Source organism: Borostomias antarcticus, assembly GCF_949987555.1.
Source record: "Borostomias antarcticus genome assembly, chromosome: 7".
In the NCBI taxonomy this organism is placed as follows: domain Eukaryota; kingdom Metazoa; phylum Chordata; class Actinopteri; order Stomiiformes; family Stomiidae; genus Borostomias; species Borostomias antarcticus.
The window spans coordinates 4,011,566-4,031,452 of NC_140240.1; the positions used below are offsets into that span (position 1 = coordinate 4,011,566).

General features: G+C 43.8%; 1 protein-coding gene across 2 annotated transcripts in view; it reads left to right on the forward strand.

The window, feature by feature from the left end:
• The window catches only part of prkcdb (protein kinase C, delta b), a gene marked incomplete at its 5' end in the record, with an annotated part of 23,548 nt that extends 4,660 nt beyond the window's left edge, over nucleotides 1-18,888 (forward strand). The window contains 15 exons of one of the 2 annotated variants that reach the window (XM_084440717.1): nucleotides 7,552-7,681; nucleotides 7,846-8,112; nucleotides 9,828-9,996; nucleotides 10,701-10,732; nucleotides 10,843-10,928; nucleotides 11,508-11,637; nucleotides 11,837-11,937; nucleotides 12,087-12,174; nucleotides 13,091-13,224; nucleotides 13,379-13,552; nucleotides 13,815-13,906; nucleotides 16,364-16,565; nucleotides 16,681-16,869; nucleotides 16,966-17,094; nucleotides 17,707-18,888. In XM_084440717.1, the coding sequence (XP_084296843.1) occupies nucleotides 7,573-7,681; nucleotides 7,846-8,112; nucleotides 9,828-9,996; nucleotides 10,701-10,732; nucleotides 10,843-10,928; nucleotides 11,508-11,637; nucleotides 11,837-11,937; nucleotides 12,087-12,174; nucleotides 13,091-13,224; nucleotides 13,379-13,552; nucleotides 13,815-13,906; nucleotides 16,364-16,565; nucleotides 16,681-16,869; nucleotides 16,966-17,094; nucleotides 17,707-17,862 (2,058 nt within the window). In that variant the 3' untranslated portion in view covers nucleotides 17,863-18,888. Of the gene's footprint in view, nucleotides 1-7,551; nucleotides 7,682-7,845; nucleotides 8,113-9,827; nucleotides 9,997-10,700; nucleotides 10,733-10,842; nucleotides 10,929-11,507; nucleotides 11,638-11,836; nucleotides 11,938-12,086; nucleotides 12,175-13,090; nucleotides 13,225-13,378; nucleotides 13,553-13,814; nucleotides 13,907-16,363; nucleotides 16,566-16,680; nucleotides 16,870-16,965; nucleotides 17,095-17,706 lie in introns of those variants that run through there. The other variant, XM_084440716.1, reaches the window with a different exon arrangement.
• Nucleotides 18,889-19,887: the final 999 nt, after the last annotated feature.

Consider the following 19,887-nt stretch of genomic DNA (forward strand, 5'->3'; position numbering starts at 1 on the left):
AATGGTATCTTGATAAGTAATTCATAACATATCTCTTCTTGCATTGTTGCTTTGTTCCTGGAGAGATAAGAGAGCAAGCGATCTGTGTTGAACCTGTGTTATCTTAATGATACATGACCCTTGCTATACATTCATCCTCACCCTTATTCTTCCTCATTAGTGGCCAGGGAGCTCAGCGCAGAGACACATTTTAAAGATATTTTTAATTAAAGAAATGTTAAACTAATTATGGTCCGGGCAGTTCTGCTGACAGATCCTCATGTATCTGTCATCGTTTCCTCCACTCCCTCTTCTTCCTCCTTCTTCCTTTGCAAAATGCCCGGCCCCGACTCTGCTGCGCAGCAGCTGTGATTTGCTATTATGTTTCATTCTTGGTAGCTAAGGCTTCATGATGTTTGCCACAAAGGGAGTTAGATACAGTAACTATGACTTCCTGACTAGACGTTCCAGTTGGAAGGCATGCCAGTGACGGTAATTTGCCTGTTTGTGACTGGAATATTTTTCCTCATACTTCTACAATACATTCCTAAGTTCAAAGACTTATTGTAGAGCAGGTTTTAACCAGACATGCAAGAAACATGACTGCTCTCATTGCAGTGAAAACACTTATCAAAATCTAAGGGTCATTCCATCACACGGTACCTATTGCAGCTGGGATCTCCCACCAGTCCAGTTTTATTGATTTCTATCAGTTTAATCTTCACATTAAGAGAATGTATTAATTATAATACAATATTTTTGTATTACACTTTGTCTTAATGTTTACATATGCAAATTAGGCAATAGCATTTAATATGCATAGATTTGCATAATATATATACTCGTATATATGTGTGTGTATGTATGTGTATATATATATATATATCAGTGGCGGCTGGTGACTTAAAAAACTGAGGAGGACAGAAGGAAGAGAGGCAAACCGCCCATGGGCACCGGGGGGCACTTTTTTAAACAGTTATTATTTGAAATATCAGCTTTAAAGTGGATTTACAGTCAATTTTAGCATATGAAAAACTGAATAACACTTTCTTTAACTACATGCAGCATTTATTTATCATATTCATGATAAAATATTACAAAACAACAATAAAACATTGTAAGCAATAGCTGTTGTAATGGATTGTACTCTTCTCTAAAGAGAAAATAATTGATATTGGTGAGGTGCTGGAGAGGTTAGGTGATATATGAAAAATGTTTTTGATTAGGGGACACTGAGGTGTGCTGGCTCTCAAACAGTTTGTTGGCAAATAGATTTGACAACTGGACAATGGAATACGTTGCACAGCAAATGCAGTATCCAACAGTTCGCTCATGGCTAGCTAGCAATGGTACAGCTATGGGATTAGCTCATTTGGGTTGCTGTCAAAGCTGCCACTCATGTGTCTATAGCCTAAAATTATCAGAACAATATGAACATTCAGTTGAAAGTTTTCCATCCACCCATCCATCACTGGATGAGGAATAAGCACCGCAAAGCGATCAATTCTCACGCAAGGAGGAGCCAGGCTGTGGATTTCTCCGATCCGGTGTTGCGACCCAGTCTCTAGAAGTGTTTTGGACAAGTTGCCTACAGTTTGCTATTCTTCACTTTGTCTTCAGCACTTCATTATGCTCTGTCACTTGTTTTAGAAAGGAGATGCACTTGTGAGTTCTGTCAAGTAGTAGTACACAGGACCTCCTACGGTAAATGCTAATGATTGTAATTATGTAGGATTATACCTGTATTAGTTAATTATAAGTCGTTTGCATAAAAGCGTCTGCTAAATGACTGTCATGTAATGTAATGTATTATTAGTATAACCGCATACCATGGCAGCAGGTTCCACCGGCTCCACCCAGGCATTGGCTGGCATAACTACTGTCCCACTGATAAATATGTATATATACAACTGTGCAAAAGTCTTAGGCCACCACCAAAGAAAATGTTTAAAGCTATTTATCTGGGCAGTCTGTTTATTTTCTTGAAAAAACACTGTATAAAACATTAGAATAAACACAAATAAACATTAATACAAAAAAAGTAATACAAATATCTTAAGAATAAGAAACAACAGTACTGTAGCTGTCCATGGTGTAGGTTGTAGGCAGTCTGAAGAGAATCTGAATGTGAATAAAAAATATAAATAAATACAAATATTAAATCATGGACCAAAATATGAATTTCTTACTTTTAAAATAAGTTGGTATTTTGTTGTCTGTGCTTTGGTACACTCCTGTGTCATTTTAGTAGTCCTGTTGTAAATGCTTCCCAAGCTTCTTGCAGGATTACACATTTTATTATTATTATTATTATTATTATTGTTGTTGTTTATTTGTATTGACTGTAGTTTTATGAGTAAATAATCAAGTACTGTTGAGATAAATAGCTTTAAACAATTTTCTTAAGACTTGCACAGTACTGTACGAGGTGCTTGCTCGATCGTCTCGTTGAGAGAGATCAGGGAAGAATTTTTACAGCTCACTTTTCTGGCCCCTGGGTGAAAGTTGTTTTTTTTGCTTCCCTCTGGTATATTTAGGGGTGGGACCTATGCCCACCCTCCCATTTCTCTCTGTAAAGCGCATTGTGTTACCTCTGTGTATGAAATGCGCAATACAAATAAAGTTTGATTTAATTTGATTTGCACAGTACTGTACATGATATGGGTTTTGAAATTATAACTAACCAAACCTTACCTTATAGTTGTTATATTCACATTAATCAGATGACTCAGTAGGTAGTTGGATCATATTGGATAGATCAGAGATAGAGTATGGCTAGAGGTCATATACAGGGTATGTGTCCAACTGTGAAGATGTTAGTCATGCCCTTAGGTTGGGAGTCCATGGGAAGATGTTTTAGGTATTCAATGGAATTTCCAACAGCCACATTTTATCTGACAGGATGTGTCTGGAGATATATGATCTGAACAGAAAGAATGAGCACAGTCGAATGAACCTCCATGCTTTGAAACGTCTCCCAATGCTGTGTCCGCGCTCGTCTGAGCGTTTGCATTAAAGGCTGTACTTGAGATGGAATTAGGAACCAGTATATCTGAGTGGTAGGCTACAGTGTGTGTGACTTAAACTCAATGCTCAGAAGTTAGTATGTAACAATTACACTGAACCTTTTGCTTTAGGTGCAAGCGGTCAGACATTTCATCTGCAGGAACAGCATAACACGGCATCTGCTTCACATTGCCATGATGCAAGCCAAGTACTGACTGGTGGGGCACATTATCTCTTTGCTCGACAATTGAGGAGAATCAATTTGTTGTCATTTGTTTGTTTGAGTCTTAAGTTGCTTGTCACATGACGGCTCTTTAAACGAACCCATCTACAATTTTTGAGTTGTTCATTTGTCACGTGATGGCTACTGTGACAAATGAACACTAACCCACCAATAATCAGGTCGCTTTCTGAATCTAAAGGTTTGTCTGGTCTTTAGGGAATCCTATTCATTTTTTGCCATAGGAGTTTAGGACTCAGAGCCTAATGGCGACGATGCTAACTTCTCAGCCTATAAAATGACGACATCACCTCGCCACTCTTTTCAGACCACGGCCAGCACACCTGAAAAACTGGACAAGGAGATCCCAGTGGCGATGGGTACCGTACGCTGAAATGACACTTTGATTTAGCCGATAGTTCCTTTTCACTGCAATGAGAGCATTGTTTCTGAATTCTCTGATTAGAAGCTTGCAACACCATTTCATCCCATTGGTCACAATAGTGGATAAAAAACATTCATACTTACAGTATCTGGCTCTAAATTTATATTATTGCTGATGTCTTTATCGTTGTATTTTCAGCATATAATGGAATGATACATTGTTATAATAACGTGAAATATGTTTAGTGTTTAATGACCAAAGCTGTGGGCATCAAAGCTCCTCAAAAGAAGGGTAGTAAAGCATGCTAGATAGGAAAATCATTTTTGGAACACATCATCATTGAAGTGCCTACTATTCATATACATTTGAATTCTTTAAAAATTGCTAATGGTGGATATGGCATAAGTAAACATGTTGGCGATGGGATAACACATGGCATCTTAATGAACACAGCTGTTACAGTATTTATCTCTGCTTTCTTCTACCTAGACTATTCTAACCATGGCCTACCAATATACCATTTAGCCTATATTTTTCATACTACAGAAGTTCAACAAGCCCAAAAGTGACAGGCCTAGGCTTCTATGTGAAATACACATCCCTCAGTACTTATTATTTCATAATGAGTACTGTTCAACATGGCATGGTAGCCTACTGTAAATCAGTCCTATAAGATTATACCTGTATGCAGGGGACACAGCATAGTTAGGTAATACAGGTGACTCTGGTAGAACAAAGGCAAATGGGCAATGCTAGTCCTACAGTATTATGTAATTTACAGGTTTAGGGTGTAATGGTAAATGGACTGCACTTATAAACTGCACTTATATAGCGTGTTTATCCAAAGCGCTTTACAATGAAGGCCTCTCATTCACCCATTCACGCACACATGGCGGTAGCTGCCATGTAAGGTGCTAGCCTGTTCAATGGGAGCAATTTGGGGTTCAGTGTCTTGCCCAAGGACACTTCGACATGTCGTCAGGAGGAGCCGGGATTCAAACCGCCCGCCGACCCTCCGATCGTTGGACGACCCGCTCTACCTCCTGAGCTACGGCCGCCCCATAGCAGATGGCAGATGAGCATAGCCCTTAATAGGCAATAATAGTATAATCCATAAAATCTGCAATATATTCTATCAGTAGGCGTACCCGGATGTTGGTATGCCAATAAGGTGATAGAGCTTTGGGGTAACAATGCTGGCGTGTGTTCCTGTCCTCTTGTGTGAGCTACTGGCCCAGGGTATATAGGAATTATGGCTGGGGCAAAGGAGTAAATGACTATTCAGCCTTTTGATGATAGAGACAATGCCTATTGTAAACCCTTTTCACACATTTTCTCATGGATTAACCCTTTCGATACGACCACGTCACCGGCAACATTTAAAAAAAAAATCTAACAAATATTTAATAATATTTTAAAAAAAATCTAACAAATCTAAAAAATTCCTCACTCCAACACTTGCTGAAAGCTGAGAAACTGCGCTTTCTAGTATTATAGGGAAAATCCAATTAATATTCAAAATGTTGTCACTGTACTTTCAGGGTTAAAAGGGTTAAAACAAACGGATTACTTCAAAGAGTCCTAGTGGCATATGGTTTAGATATTTTCATGGCTGACAATTTGGGAACAAATGGGTAATTTAAGGCCAACTCAAAAATGGACATGGTGTGTATCTTGCACATGGTGAGACTCTCAGTGCACGCCCTTAGTAGATCAGCTTGAACACTTCTGTGCAAGTGGTAACAGTTTTGCATGTGGTTTTATACACGCAAACATTTAGTAGATTACCCCCTAAATAGTTACTTAAGAGTCCAAGCTCAATAGAACAGTTGAGGCCATTGGTCGTATTCCCCGAGGACACACATACACAGACAAACCCACTCCATGCAGGCCGTTCTACCCACACTTTCTGGAAGTGGACTTCTCTGTGATTCTGCTCCAGTAGGCTGTGTACAGTATGTCATTTGATTTTGACGTATTCACTGGCCTTCCCTACAGTACATTTCTCTCTCTCTCTCTCTCTCTCTCTCTCTCTCTCTCTCCTCTGCCCACTCCCTCCCTAACTGCCTGTGCTCATTTTTTCCGCTGTCCGTCAGGAGACAAGGCTCTCTTTTTCACCGGACTGTGTGTATGTGTTCTTGTCTGTAGTGGCCAGTAAACAGCTCTGTCTGAGTTGTCTCTAAACTTATATCATCAAGTAAAGCATGTAAATCTAAGTCATAAGATGCGTCTTACTGTGTGCCACAGAGTCGTAGGTTTCAGGCGTCCTCTCCTCATTCAGATCACCATTGATGTCTATGGTGTTATATGTGTGTGTTATGTGTGTGTTATGTGTGTATGTGTAGGCAGAGTTATGGGAGGTTATGCATTTGACTTATTCTGCCCCTCTTGACCTCACTCTAAACAGGGCCAAGCTGTGGCAGGCCCATAGAAGACCACCAGAGGAGTCCGAACGGTCCTGTCTCCACAGAAGCCATGACTAGACATGACATGACTAGATCAGTCAGAGACACACACACACACACACACACATTCCCTCTGAACAGAACATTGTCAAAGCAGGCATCGGGCACGAACTAGATGTTTCTAATGAAAGGAAACCAAAACTGTCCACACAAAGACATGATCTGCCTGTACCTGTCAATAAAGAACTCTCCAGAACACGACATGCTGTTCCCCTAAACCTGCGACTCATATTGTCACCTGAGACTCGTGTTGAATGATATGCAGTAATGTGAAAATGAGCATGAAGACAAACCAAACCAGTCCCTTTTCAATGATTAACACCGACAGGGACGGCGTGCCCTTGTTTAGCAGTATGGTTTTTACTAGAGGTATGAGTTAATGTCATCATAGGGTTAATGCCACCCGTAAGAACAACCACAGAACCCAGCTGAAGGTTAGTCACATGGCCAGTCAACTCAAGCTACAACAGAGTGTCTGAAATCATTGTTAATCCAAATGTTATGGTGACAAAGGGACAAAAAAGCTCCACAAATGGGTCAGTTACAACACAAAAGCCCACAGAAACTGCTGTGGGGAAATTCTTCAAGGAATTCTGTGGGATTTTGTGGCTCCTTGTGGAATTAGGATGTAGGCTAATGCTGCTGATTAGGCGACGTCACAGAGCTGGCGTGCCTCTCTCCGTCGGTTCTCCTTTGGACTGAAGTACTGTAGCCTTTATGATGTGAAGAAGTGTAGAACCCCACTCGCTGCTCGTTAGCACTGGTGCATTATGCAAGATCTTGGAGCAGTATCCCCCTATCGGTGTTGGGGACCAAGGCAATATGTCAAAATCCCAGAAACTACAGCTACACTTTAAATAGTAGCTAGCATGGGCAAACGGTGAAGACCTCGGCAGTTGAAGGGATTTTTGGGGGCACGTTTGTAAGGGCGTGATCTGGCCTCTGCCTCTAACTTGTAGCTGGATATACACTGTTAACAGAGTGGGCGGAAATGCCAGTTCACCAGATTCAGAGCCCTCTCATCCCATTGATTTGTATCTCTTTCTCCATCTCTCTCTTTCACACCCACTCTGTCGCTCTCTCTCTCTTTCTCTTTGCCTCTCTTTCTCTCCCTTAGCCTCTCTCTTCTTTGTGTGTCTCTCGCTCTCACACACACACACACACACACACACACACACACACACACGTATACACACACATGCACGCACATACACACAACCCCCCTGTCTCTTTCTCTGCCTATTTGTTTCTCTCTTTCTCTATCGTCTCTCTATCATCTCTTGCTTTCCATCACTCATTCATTCACTCACTCACTCACTCATACACAGTGACGGGAAAGCAGTAGTTTCATTTGTCGGAGTTGATCAGTCTCACTTCCTCTGATCTGAGACCACCACAGCTGTTTCAAATTCTTCCTTCTCGTTTTTTAGCGGGCACGCTGAGCAGAGCAATGTGTGAAAACTTCCAACTTTAACCTTCATCTTTGTGTGTTTCAGGAAGCTGGGTGACTGGTCACCATGGCGCCCTTCCTGCGTATAGCCTTTAACTCGTATGATGTGGGGACACTGCCGCCCCTGTCCGATCCTCCCTTCTGCGCTATCAAGATGAAGGAATCCCTCAGCACAGGTCAGTAGTTACGCTCACACACACATACTTATACAATTAGTGTGTGTGTGTCTCTCTCTCTCGCTCTCTCTCTCTCTCTCCCTCTCTCCCTTACATGCACTCATGCTATACAGATCAACCTTTAACCCATGGGTTGCATGCCCTCCCCCCCCCTCCCCCCCCAGAGCGAGGGAAGACCCTGGTCCAAAGGAAGCCCACCATGTACCCCGCCTGGAAGTCCTGCTTTGACGCCCACATCTATGAGGGGCGGGTCATACAAGTGGTTCTGATGAAGACTGCCGAGGAGCCATTGGCTGAGGTCACGGTGGGCGTGTCTGTGCTGGCCGAGCGATGTAAGAAGGGCAATGGCAGTGCCGAATTCTGGCTAGAACTGCTACCTTCTGGGAAGGTTATGATGTCAGTGCAGTTCTTCGTGGAGGACTCCGATTCAGGTAGGAGACATACACGTACACAAACTTTACTTTGTTTTACATTTCTCACTGTTCCTGTATGCACAAGCGCGTGCGCATACGCACAACAAACAGAAAATACTCAGTCTGCCTGCTAATGGAAACCATACTCTCCAAAGCTGTTCCCTGACACTCGCATGCCTCCATACAGAGAGTGAGCAGCGCCCTCTAGTGGTGGTAGTGGCCTGTACTGCAGCTGCTATTGTTTCCCAGAAGCAGCACTCCCACACAGAACCCAACACACACGAGAGGAATGTCCTCTTCAGGAGCATTGAGCTCATTATGCTCTTAAATTACGGGTTAAGCTAGCCGGAGCCTGGCGTGCCAGACCTGCCTGTCAGGCTGGAGAGGAACACACCTGAGGTGCACAGTGGATATGTGAGAGACATGTTTGTCCTGCATTAAAAGCAGCAGTTAGGAATGTGGCCTCGTGGCTCTACACGAAGGAGCCGCAAGAGACGTCACACACGGATCAGAGACATTCTTTCACGTAACCCGTTGACGTAAACACAGTTGTATAACAAGATATTCTTTAGTATATTAATACGGCTCACACTATGCAGAGCTGCCTTCTTCACGGCCCACCTCAACACCAGACAAGCAGCTTGTCAGCCAGGGTCCAGAAGGGTCAGTGGGAGAATCTAGCTTTGGCCCAGCAGCTCCACTGCCAGCAATAGCCCAGAGGGAGGCTGTGTGTGGGTGCCCCAGCCAGGCCTCTCTGGTCTGGGTAGGCCAAGGAAGTGTGTGTGTGTGTGTGTGTGTGTGTGTGTGTGTGTGTGTGTGCGTGTGTGTATGTGCGTGTGTGTGTGTGTGTGTGTGTGTGTGTGTGTGTGGTGGGGTTGTAGGCTACTAGGCTGGAGGAGCTCCCTGCGCCAACATCCATCACAACCCCGCCTCCACAGGTTTCCTGAAAAGCAGCCCAGACCAGGGTATTTTTAGGCCTGCGTGTCTGGACCTCTCTTTCTTTCTCTCTCTCCCTCTCGATCTCTGGCTTTGTCACCCGCCCCATGTCCTGGGTTGGCTGGCCGCAGCGATGCACACCAGAACTTACACAACAGCCAATGAATGAGGAGGCGAAGAGGAAATACCGCATTAAGCTTACGTTTTTTTTCCTTCTCTCTGTCGATGGCCGCCATCTCTCTCTCTTTCAGTCGGTCACTCCATCCCCCTCTTTTCCTCCTTTGTGTTTTTTTTTCTTTGAGTTTTGCTTTTCTTTGTTTACCTCTCTCACGCCTCGCACATTTTCTTCCAGCGACCTTTGACCCAGTCCCCTTGGCTTACGTCAGACGGAGCCACAGATCCCAGAGGGCCATTTTCTGTTTACTCTCGGTGTGAAACCAGAAAGAGAGGGCCTCCCTCCTCTCTCGTCTAGATCTCTGCTCCTACCCGGGGTTTTGTTTCACAGCCCCACAGTCTGATGGTTGATGTTGGTGCTCAGTGTCATCGTTCAACAGGCAGTAATAACATGCATATTATATCAAGGATATGATGGATAAAGAAAAATGCTAAAATGTCAGTACCGACTTGGATGGAAGACAGAATGGAGTAGAGTCTAGTTTGAAGTCCAAACTGAAATCTACATTAGCTGTAACTGTGTGTGTGTGTGTGTGTGTGTGTGTGTGTGTGTGTGTGTGTGTGTGTGTGTGTGTGTGTGTGTGTGTGTGTGTGTGTGTGTGTGTGCGCGCGTGTGTGTGTAGCTGCATGCAAGCAGTCAGTGAAGATGCCAGAGGAGGACGGGGTTATGACCCTGAACAGAAGGAGAGGAGCCATCAAACAGGCCAAGGTCCACTTCATCAAGAACCACGAGTTCACCGCCACCTTCTTCGGACAGCCCACCTTCTGCTCCGTCTGCAGGGAGTTCGTCTGGTGAGAGACCACCACTGTGACCGCCACACCCGTGACCCTGACCAGGACCATTGCCACGTACCCTGTTCTCAGTCCGGTGTTAGTTTACTAACAGTTATACCACAGTCACTGAACTTCTTAGAAATGTAGTTGCATTTGCTCGTAAAGTCACACACCTCGATTCTTTTAGGGTTCATTATTGGACAAACTGAATCATAAGACCGGCCTGATACAAATGTTCGTCACACTACATCTGCTACATTGGAATCCCCCTCTAGCCATGTTCAGCCACAGAAGCCAAATAGAAACAAGCTTACTGACGTAGAAACCAGAAAACTCCAGGTCTCCATGGGGATCTCAGAGTAGATTATTATAAGCTTTAATACTTCCTTAACTGGAACATGTAGTCCAATATGGTCAGTAACAATATATAATACAATATCATTGGCAATACCAGTATTGTGACTTATGACACTGTCTAAGAACATCCACTGGGCGTTCCTGCAATACATCTCTCTCTGTGTGTGTGTGTGTGTGTGTGTGTGTGTGTGTGTGTGTGTGTGTGTGTGTGTGTGTGTGTGTGTGTGTGTGTGTGTGTGTGTGTGGGCCCCATTCTTTTTTTCTTTAAAAACAAATCTACTATGATATTGCTGATTATTCTGCGTTGTCCAATTTGAATGAAGTGCTTTAGAACTGATTATGTATTATATATTATAACATTTCAGGGGACTCAACAAGCAAGGCTACAAGTGCAGACGTGAGTGTCTCTTGTCTTATTATCTTTACATAACACAAACAGCACTTTGGTATGAATGGTATATTTTCAGAAATAAAACAACTTAAAAAAAATGTTTTTCTTTGTTGCAGAATGCAATGCGGCCATCCACAAGAGATGCATCGACAAAATAATTGGGAGATGCACAGGCACAGCAGCCAACAGCCGAGAAACTTTGGTAAGCATGGCTCTACCTCCCCATCATCAGAAACATCACTGCACCATAGATTTGATATCAGTAGCACACGGCACACAACACTATCCTTCATGGGCAGCTGTCTCACCTCCGATATGTATTAATCTGCCTCCTGATCTTCATGCCCGGTCTGTGTGACTCACATGAATCACTTTGAAGATCTACCCAGAGGCCCAGTGCACAAGTCGAGAGAGTGTCAACATCAACAGCTTTTAAACATGAGTTTGAGCCGAGGCAGACAGATCAATAATGTGTGTTCAAGACACAACAGATATACCCACCTTGACTGAGATGTATCTGGTGCCAGATGGAGGTGAACAGTGTTTTCCCAGTGTTTCACTGAAGGGTAGATACTGTACAGTGTGTGTCAAAGCTGTATAGAGGAGTATTAAAGCTGCGCTGTTGGTCTGTGCCGTCAGTACGTAGATAAGCACACACGGAGAAAGAGCATCATTTAGCTTGTATGGGACAGACGGGCATTATGGGATCTGGAGGCCCATGTGGGGCCTCACCCCAGCTCGTCTCTGGGCAGTGATTGGAGCTCTGTGTGTCTGTGTACAGTTCCAGAAAGAGCGCTTCAAGATCGACATGCCACACCGTCTGAAGACTCATAATTACATGAGTCCCACCTTCTGTGACCACTGTGGCAGTCTGCTGTGGGGGATGGTCAAGCAGGGACTCAAATGTGAAGGTGGGTGGGGATCTGTGGTTTACAACTACAATAGCTAGTTCTATATCTCCCTCATTCTCTTTTTGCTCATCTCTCTCTCTCTATCTCTCTATCTCTCTCTCTATCTCTCTATCTCTCTATCTATCTATCTCTCTCTCTCTCTCTCTCTCTGTGCATATTTTTCTATTTGCTTATACTCTATTTCTCTCCTTTCTCTCAGAGTGTGGCATGAATGTCCATCACAAGTGTCAGAAAAAAGTGGCAAACCTGTGTGGGATCAACCAGAAACTTCTGGCAGAGGCACTGTCTCAAGTTAGCCAGGTGAGACAGACATGGAATGGGTTCGTGGTCAAACAGTCATGTGCAGCTTCACATTCTATCATAATTTATCTGATGAATGACGGTAGTAATGGACTGTGACGGGTCTTGCATTCAAATAACTGTTTTCCTTTGTATTTGTACATGCACAGAAATCCATGAAGAAATCAGACAATTCCAACTCGACAGACATTGGGATCTACCAGGACTTCGGCAAAAGCTCAGGTGCGGACTCTAGTGGTAAGAAACTGGCATTGCATACAGAGGATTCGTACATAGCTCTGTGTTGTTATATGCCAGATGTTCATTTGTATTTGTTGTCTTGCATATTGATTTACATAGTGTGTGGGTGTGGGTGTGTGTGGTCTGTTCATAGCCAGACACGATAGAGTTGTTGATACCGAGGACGTATCATCTACCCTCCACCCCTCTGTTGTAGTACACTCCCCTGTCAAATCGCAAATGTTCCAATGCAGTGACCCCCATATTTTCAAATGTACATGCAAATTCACCGGATGTCATTGTGATTGATGAGGACCAACACTGAGGTCTTCCTGTTGGAAGTAGGCTGTACTTTTGATTCTAGTTTAGAAGAAGCATTTTATCTAAACTAAAATACAAGCCACTGGTACAAGCCATTATACAGCTAGGCTGCAAGTGTCAGTTAATTGTGTTTATATTTGGCAGCCTGGGCCATGTCCATAGGTTAGCTGTCAGAGGCCTGAGGATTATGGGGGTTGGCCAAGTGTGAAGCAAAGCAGACTGCAAAATATTGCTCAACCTCCTCCGTTATTGGCAGCCGCAGCATTTGGAGAAGAGGTTTTCTGTACCCATAACTCCCCTGGTGCTAGTGGCATTTTCTGTATGCTTACTGTATATCATTATTATGTACACCACCAAGACATGCATGTGTGTGTGTACAGTTCAATTGAATGAGAAGGTGTGTCCAAACCTTTGACTGGTACTGTATGTGCATGGAAGCATATATATTGTGTTCATCCTAGAAGCTTGCTTGCAACTATGAAATGTGACACATTAAGCAACCCAACAACATGACAGCAATGGAATTATATTTGGGTCCCTGCAATGTATTTTGAAAATGCGAACCTAAATAAAGAATTCAAATGTGTGTACGTGTGTGTATGTGTGTGTTTAGCTGATAGCTCTGGGAAGCCGTGGAATGGCAGCGGGCCTGCCCCTGCCCCTCCCTCCGGCATCATCCACCAAACACGGCTCACCATCAACCACTTTGTCTTCCACAAGGTGCTGGGCAAAGGCAGCTTTGGCAAGGTAAGCGCCACACCACTAGCCACTCCAAAAGATTAACTTGATGTGCTTTCAATATAGGGAAGTGTATTCCCCCCCCCCAAAAAAAGGTATCCACCTAATAAGTGCTTAGATGATAGATGTGACCCACTGAACGTCCGTCTCCTGGGGTCCCCAGGTCCTGCTGGCTGAGCTGAAGGGAAGAGGGGAGTACTTTGCTGTGAAGGCCCTGAAGAAGGATGTGGTTCTGATGGACGATGACGTTGAGTGCACCATGGTGGAGAAGAGAGTTCTAGCCCTGGCGTGGGACAACCCCTTCCTCACACACCTCTACTCAACCTTCCAGACCAAGGTAAGATCTACTTAGCAGACACTTTTATTCAACTTAGTGTTTTTGCTCTAGTTGGGGTTAAGTACCTTGGCACACCAGTAGGCAATGATTGTCAAATGGCCTGGCCCAGTCTTGAACCAGCAACCTTCGGGTCACTGGTCAGATGCTCTAACCACAAGGCTACGTACCACTCCATTCTCTCTCTCGCTCTCTCTCTCTCTCTCTCCCTCTCTCCCCCTCCCTCTCTCAACGACGACTGACGATGGTGTTGATGTGTGTCCAGGAGCACCTGTTTTTCGTAATGGAGTACCTGAATGGAGGAGACCTGATGTTCCACATACAGGATAAGGGCCGCTTCGACCTCTTCAGATCCATGTGAGTGTCATAGCTACATCCGGTCCTTATAGGAGTTAATGCACCCCGGTGGGTATCCTAATGATAGTAAACAACTGAAGCCAGGTCCACATACAACAGCCGTGACTAAAACTGCTTAAAACCATCTCTTAACCCCGCGCTGCTGCTGTGCACTCAGTTTAAAGAGTTTGTTGATCAACAGATAGACATCTTCCTCGAGATAAATGACAGTCCAGTGATATTGCGACGTACACTGTGGGAAGCACTTAAAGCATATATGATAGGTCGGATAATTTCATACATGGATTAGGATTCTGTATGACAGCCCCAGCTCCGCTGTTAAAACGAATGGCTTAATTTCTGATTATTTTCCATTACATAAGGGCACCCACCAGGGGTGTTGCTTGTCGCCATTCCTGTTCGATCTAGCCATAGAACCTCTTGCGATTGCGATCAGGAAGGAGGAAGGAATCAAGGGTATAGCAAGGGGAAACACAACCCATAAGGTCTCACTGTACGCGGATGACCTGGCCCTATATGTTGCCGATCCTGCACAGTCCATACCTCGCCTGCTGCACCTGCTACAGGAGTTTGGGAACCTTTCTGGTTATAAATTGAACTTGACTAAAAGCTCTCTGTTCCCCGTGAATGATGCTGGTAAACGACTAAATTATGACCGATTCCCTTTCAAAATCGAATATGAATCATTTTCATTCAAGTACTTAGAGGTACAGATAACTAGTTAATTTAAAGCACTCTGAACAGCAAATTTCGATACACTGTTAGAACGTACAAAAGCAGACTGGTCATGTCTCCCAATTTCATTAGCGGGTCGTGTCAACACCCTCAAAATGACAGTACTACCGAAATTTATGTACTTATTCCAAGCACTCCCTGTATGGCTCCCGAAGCAATTTTTTTGTTAAATTAGCTAAACATACCTCAACTTTTGTATGGAATAAAAAAGAGGGCTTACCTGGAGAGACCCAAACCTGAAGGCGGGCTAGGCCTCCCCAATTTCCTCCACTATTACTGGGCGGCAAATCTCTCCTGTCGTGCTGGGTGACTGCGTTCTCTGATAAGGAAGGGCCTATCTGGGTAACTATGGAACACATAGTCGCATGCGTCCGTCTCCCCAATATCCCTGTTGTCTGCTCCACTGTCGACAGGCGCTAAAACGACTACTTTCTCCAATCCTGTAGTACTTGACTCCATTAAAATCTGGACACAATTTCGTAAACACTACAATCTTAGTCAGATGAATGTCTTTTCTCCCCTGTCATTAAATCATCTTTTCACGCCTTCACAGCTCCACTCAGGTTTTGCCGGTTGGCACCAACACGGATTGGTGTTCTTTGTTGACTTGTTTGATGACAAATCATTCATGTCTTTTGAATGCTTACAGAAGGAGCATGATATCCCAAAATCTCACTTCTTCAGGTGTCTTCAGGTTCGCAGCTTTGCCTCCAAACACTTCCCTACATACCCCGACCGTCCGAGTAAGAATTCGATGCATGACCTGTTAGATTTGAATCCGTTTGCGAGGGGCTTAATCTCCAAGGCATATAATATTATCCAAAATATTGATCCACCAACGATGTCTAAGATACGTGACGCTCGGGAACACGACCTAGGGGTGGCGCTCCCTGAGGAAGTCTGGGGAAATTGCATCTCTGCTATACATACCTCTTCCATTTGTATCCGGCACGGGTTAATTCAATTCAAGGTGCTGCACAGGATACATTACTCCAATGACAGACTAGCTAAAATATACCCAACTGTCAACCCCACTTGCCCCAGATGCAGTAACCCAGTGTCATTAGGTCGCATGTTTTGGTCCTGTCCCCCTCTAGTTCATTTTTGGTCCCCCATATTTGACTGTCTTTCAGTACTATGCAATACCCCACTTGAACCGAGCCCACTCACCGCCATCTTTGGGGTAATACCACCGGAAACCCATGTCACAAACACACAAAGGAAAGCAATTGCTTTTAGTAGCCTTATTGCTCGCAAAATAATTCTTGTGAATTGGAAATCCGACAAACATCCCCATTCAAGAGGTGGATACAGGAGGTATTGTCGTTACAGCTTGAGAAGATTAGACATGCGTTGAATGGGTCATGTGATAAGTTTACTAAAGTATGGTCTCCATTTATTGATCATGTGAAGGGACTGAATATACCACTGAACTGATGCTCTTCCTCTTTGGCTAATGTGATGACATATTGTGATGACATATTGTATCTTAGCTGGACATATTTTATTCAGACTTCTCTTTCTCACTAATTTCAGCATTGTATACCTCTGTCTTTTTTGTTGTTGTTGTTTTTTGTTTTGTTTTTTAAGTCACAGGGGAGGGAGGGGGGAAAAGGGTGTGTGTTATGTTGTGTGTAAAATGTGAAACTCTTTAAATAAAGTTTAGAAAATAAAAAATAAAAAACATCTCTTAATGTGTTGTTCACCTCCCTCCTCTCTTAGGTTCTACTCTGCCGAGATCATTGTTGGTCTGCAGTTCCTTCACTCCAAAGGAATCATCTACAGGGACCTGAAGCTGGACAATGTGATGCTGAACAGGGAGGGACACATCAAGATCGCTGACTTTGGGATGTGCAAGGAGAACGTGTTCGGCGAGAACCGGGCCACCACCTTCTGTGGAACGCCAGACTACATCGCCCCAGAGGTGAGTGTGTTAGGTGCCAGACCTGGGTCCCAAATACGCTTTTCGTCATGCTCTCTGTCTCTCTACGGCCCAGTCCCAATCTCTCTTCATTCTCCTTTTCTTTGTCGGTCCTCAGATCCTGCTGGGACAGAAGTACACCTTCTCCGTGGACTGGTGGTCGTTCGGGGTGCTGCTGTACGAGATGCTGATTGGCCAGTCGCCGTTCCAGGGCGACGACGAGGACGAGCTGTTCGAGTCCATCAGGATGGACATGCCCCACTACCCGCGGTGGATAACCAAGGAAGCCAAAGACCTGCTAGAGAAGGTTTGTGAAGCATTCACACACACACACACAATGTATATGAGGGAAATTCAGCGTTAAGCAACATTTGTTTGTGTCTCTCCTACTCCCCCCCCCCAGCTCTTTGAACGAGACCCTAGTCGCAGGTTAGGAGTGGTGGGAAACATCCGGGGTCACCCCTTCTTCAAGACCATCAACTGGCCCGCTCTAGAGCGAAGAGAGATGGACCCCCCCTTCAAACCCAAAGTGGTATGGCCCATTTGAAACATGTTTATAAATACATAGCTACTCATATATAAATAGCTTTCTCACGTTTATAAATGTTGTACTAATGATTTTTAAAGGATGAACAGATTATGAAAAGATGCTTTATAAATGGTTTATTAACAAGAGTTATTATAAAGTGTTTCCCACATGTCTTCGCAGTACAAATCCAGTGTGATTTGTAATTTAGTCATTCTTAGATGGTCAGCAGAATGTGGTCTGCATATCAAACACAGGAACATTAGTATGATAACTCTCTCTCTTGTCATCTACCATTCTAAGTATGATCCCCTGCTCCAATACTTTGGACATACTACTTTCCTGATACTACCTTCTCCTTATTGGTACTAAGAATGTATGCTACACAACAAGTGTTGGTTAAGTGTAGGGACTCTATTACAAAGCTGGTTCCAGTCACATGAGAACATTAGAACACTGGACATTCGAGAGAAAGGAGAACACGTGTATTACTGGGACCATAGTCCTTATTTCTAGAACATTCTAGAGAAAGGAGAACACGTATTCCTTGGACCATAGTCGTTATTTCTCCATGGAACTAGTTGCGTGTTGCTGACGGCCCTTTTCTGCCAATCACAGAAAGCCCCCAATGACTGCAGCAACTTTGACCGGGAGTTCCTGAGTGAGAAACCCCGCCTCTCCCACACAGACAAGAACCTGATAGACTCTATGGACCAGACGGCCTTTGCAGGTTTCTCCTTCATCAACCCCAAAATGGAGCGTCTCCTGGACTAACAGGGACCCACAGTGACTGACCATGGCTGGGTCGCAACACTCCAGTCCGGTCTCCTTTTCTACCGTTAGCCTCTGTGTTCTTATTTACAATCATCTGAGTAAACACGACTGGTGAGAGAATTATAGATCAAAATCATCCAGTTCCTGTTGATCACAGAGGATTCAGATGGAGGACACAAGAAAGGAAGCCACAGTGTAGTGTTGGGACGCACCCTATGTGTCTGCCCAAATCGTCCCCAGTGTAAATGTGTTAACTCGGAGGGAACGGAGAAGAGAGAGGCCAGGGCATACACCATTGTAACTTTTATCACTGTGTGAAGGGTCCAATCAATAGTGGTGTCTTACTTTTTTATTTTGATCAAACCTTGAATCAATATGAATCATACTGTACTATCTTTGAGATTGTAATATATTGTCCTGACCACACACCCACACATACAGTATGTAACACACACACACACCACAGCTCAGTTGTACAGTCTGTTGCATGCTGGTATGTCAAACGTTGCTCTATTACACACATCTGTGTGTTTTAACTACTGTACCTCACGCTCTCCAGTCGTGAGGGGGCACGTGTGCGTGCTAGCGTACGCGTGTGTGGGAATGAATCTCTGGAAGATCACATTCCCTATAAACCAGTCCGATATCGTATCAGTGGAGCTTCCATAAAAGAAAAAGAAAAACGAAACCTAAAAGTTGCTTGGGTATTCGCTGTGAAAGGGGGTGCTGTTTTTCTGAGTTGGACGTGGTACTAAATATGACAACTCGTGATGGACTGATTGCATCATATGGGTCAGAACCAGTGGCCGCTTCTGTCACACTTCAAGCCACCCTGAATCATACTGTAATTAAGAGCTAAATGAAAGCAGACATCATATAGGATAGGCTACGAGGAAATGAGTGGCTGTAATGGTACTGTATTTTTGTTGAAGGATTTTGTATGTGTGTGTGTGTGTTTCTGATGGGATACTTCAGTAATGGATAATTGGGTATCTGTCTTTATATGTGATGTTACTTGAATGTAGTTATTTTAACAAGAACACAATGTTTATGAAATGATATGTATATTGCCCTTAACAGATAGGCCTAGAATATGGGTGAGCTAAGGACTTTTTTTTTTACTGTCTTCATATTTTACATCTGATTACAAATAAAAACATTAACACTAATCCAGTTGCTTTATTGAAGGAATTAATTCAATTGTTTTTCAACCATTCAGAATGTGTGTTCATTAAGACATTTTTCAGATATTCCGGTGACATTTTTGTCGTGTCTGGTGGTTTGGTCAGGTACGTGGCTTTCCTGCCACCTAGTGGTCAGGTGCCACAAAACGCAGCTCCCTTCATTGTGTCCGAGGCCAGCGAGTCGACGACATTCCTGCAGTGCGCACCGACTGTCCACGTCTCTTCTGTCTCTCGCGTCACCTATGCAGTGATGGGGAAAGTTATACATTTGGGACACCAAACCTCACACTCTTTGAACTGCATATTTATCCGAACGCCTGGATTTTGTTGTTTAAAGCATTACCAATATGTATATTAACGTGACACAGGCTACATGTATGCAACTTGTCTACCCTTAATTTGGATAATAGCCAAAATTGTAGGGTATGACACATCAACATCCCAATGTCTGAAAATATCAGTTGGCGATTATGTTCTTCCCTCTTCCAAATCCTCGACCAGCCACGTCGTGTTACGAGGCTTGATTTAGAAAATCATTTGAAAGACTTCATTTAAGTTGAATTTGAATCAAATGGGATATGCCTAGCCTAGGCTGTATGTTTTGTCATTGTTCAGACGGCTTATGTAGGCTATCAAACCTATTCTTTCGACTATGGTGAATTGAATCAATGGTTATTTCTATAGCCTATCAACGAATAAAGAAACCCTCGTGTGTTTTTCTATTGTTAAACGGGCACCTATATGGATTGTTCTTTTGTGGCGGATTAAGCAGTCACGGCTGCATCGTCGAAGTGAGCGGCAAAACCTGTTTCCACAAACGATTATGGGTTCTCTTGGTAAC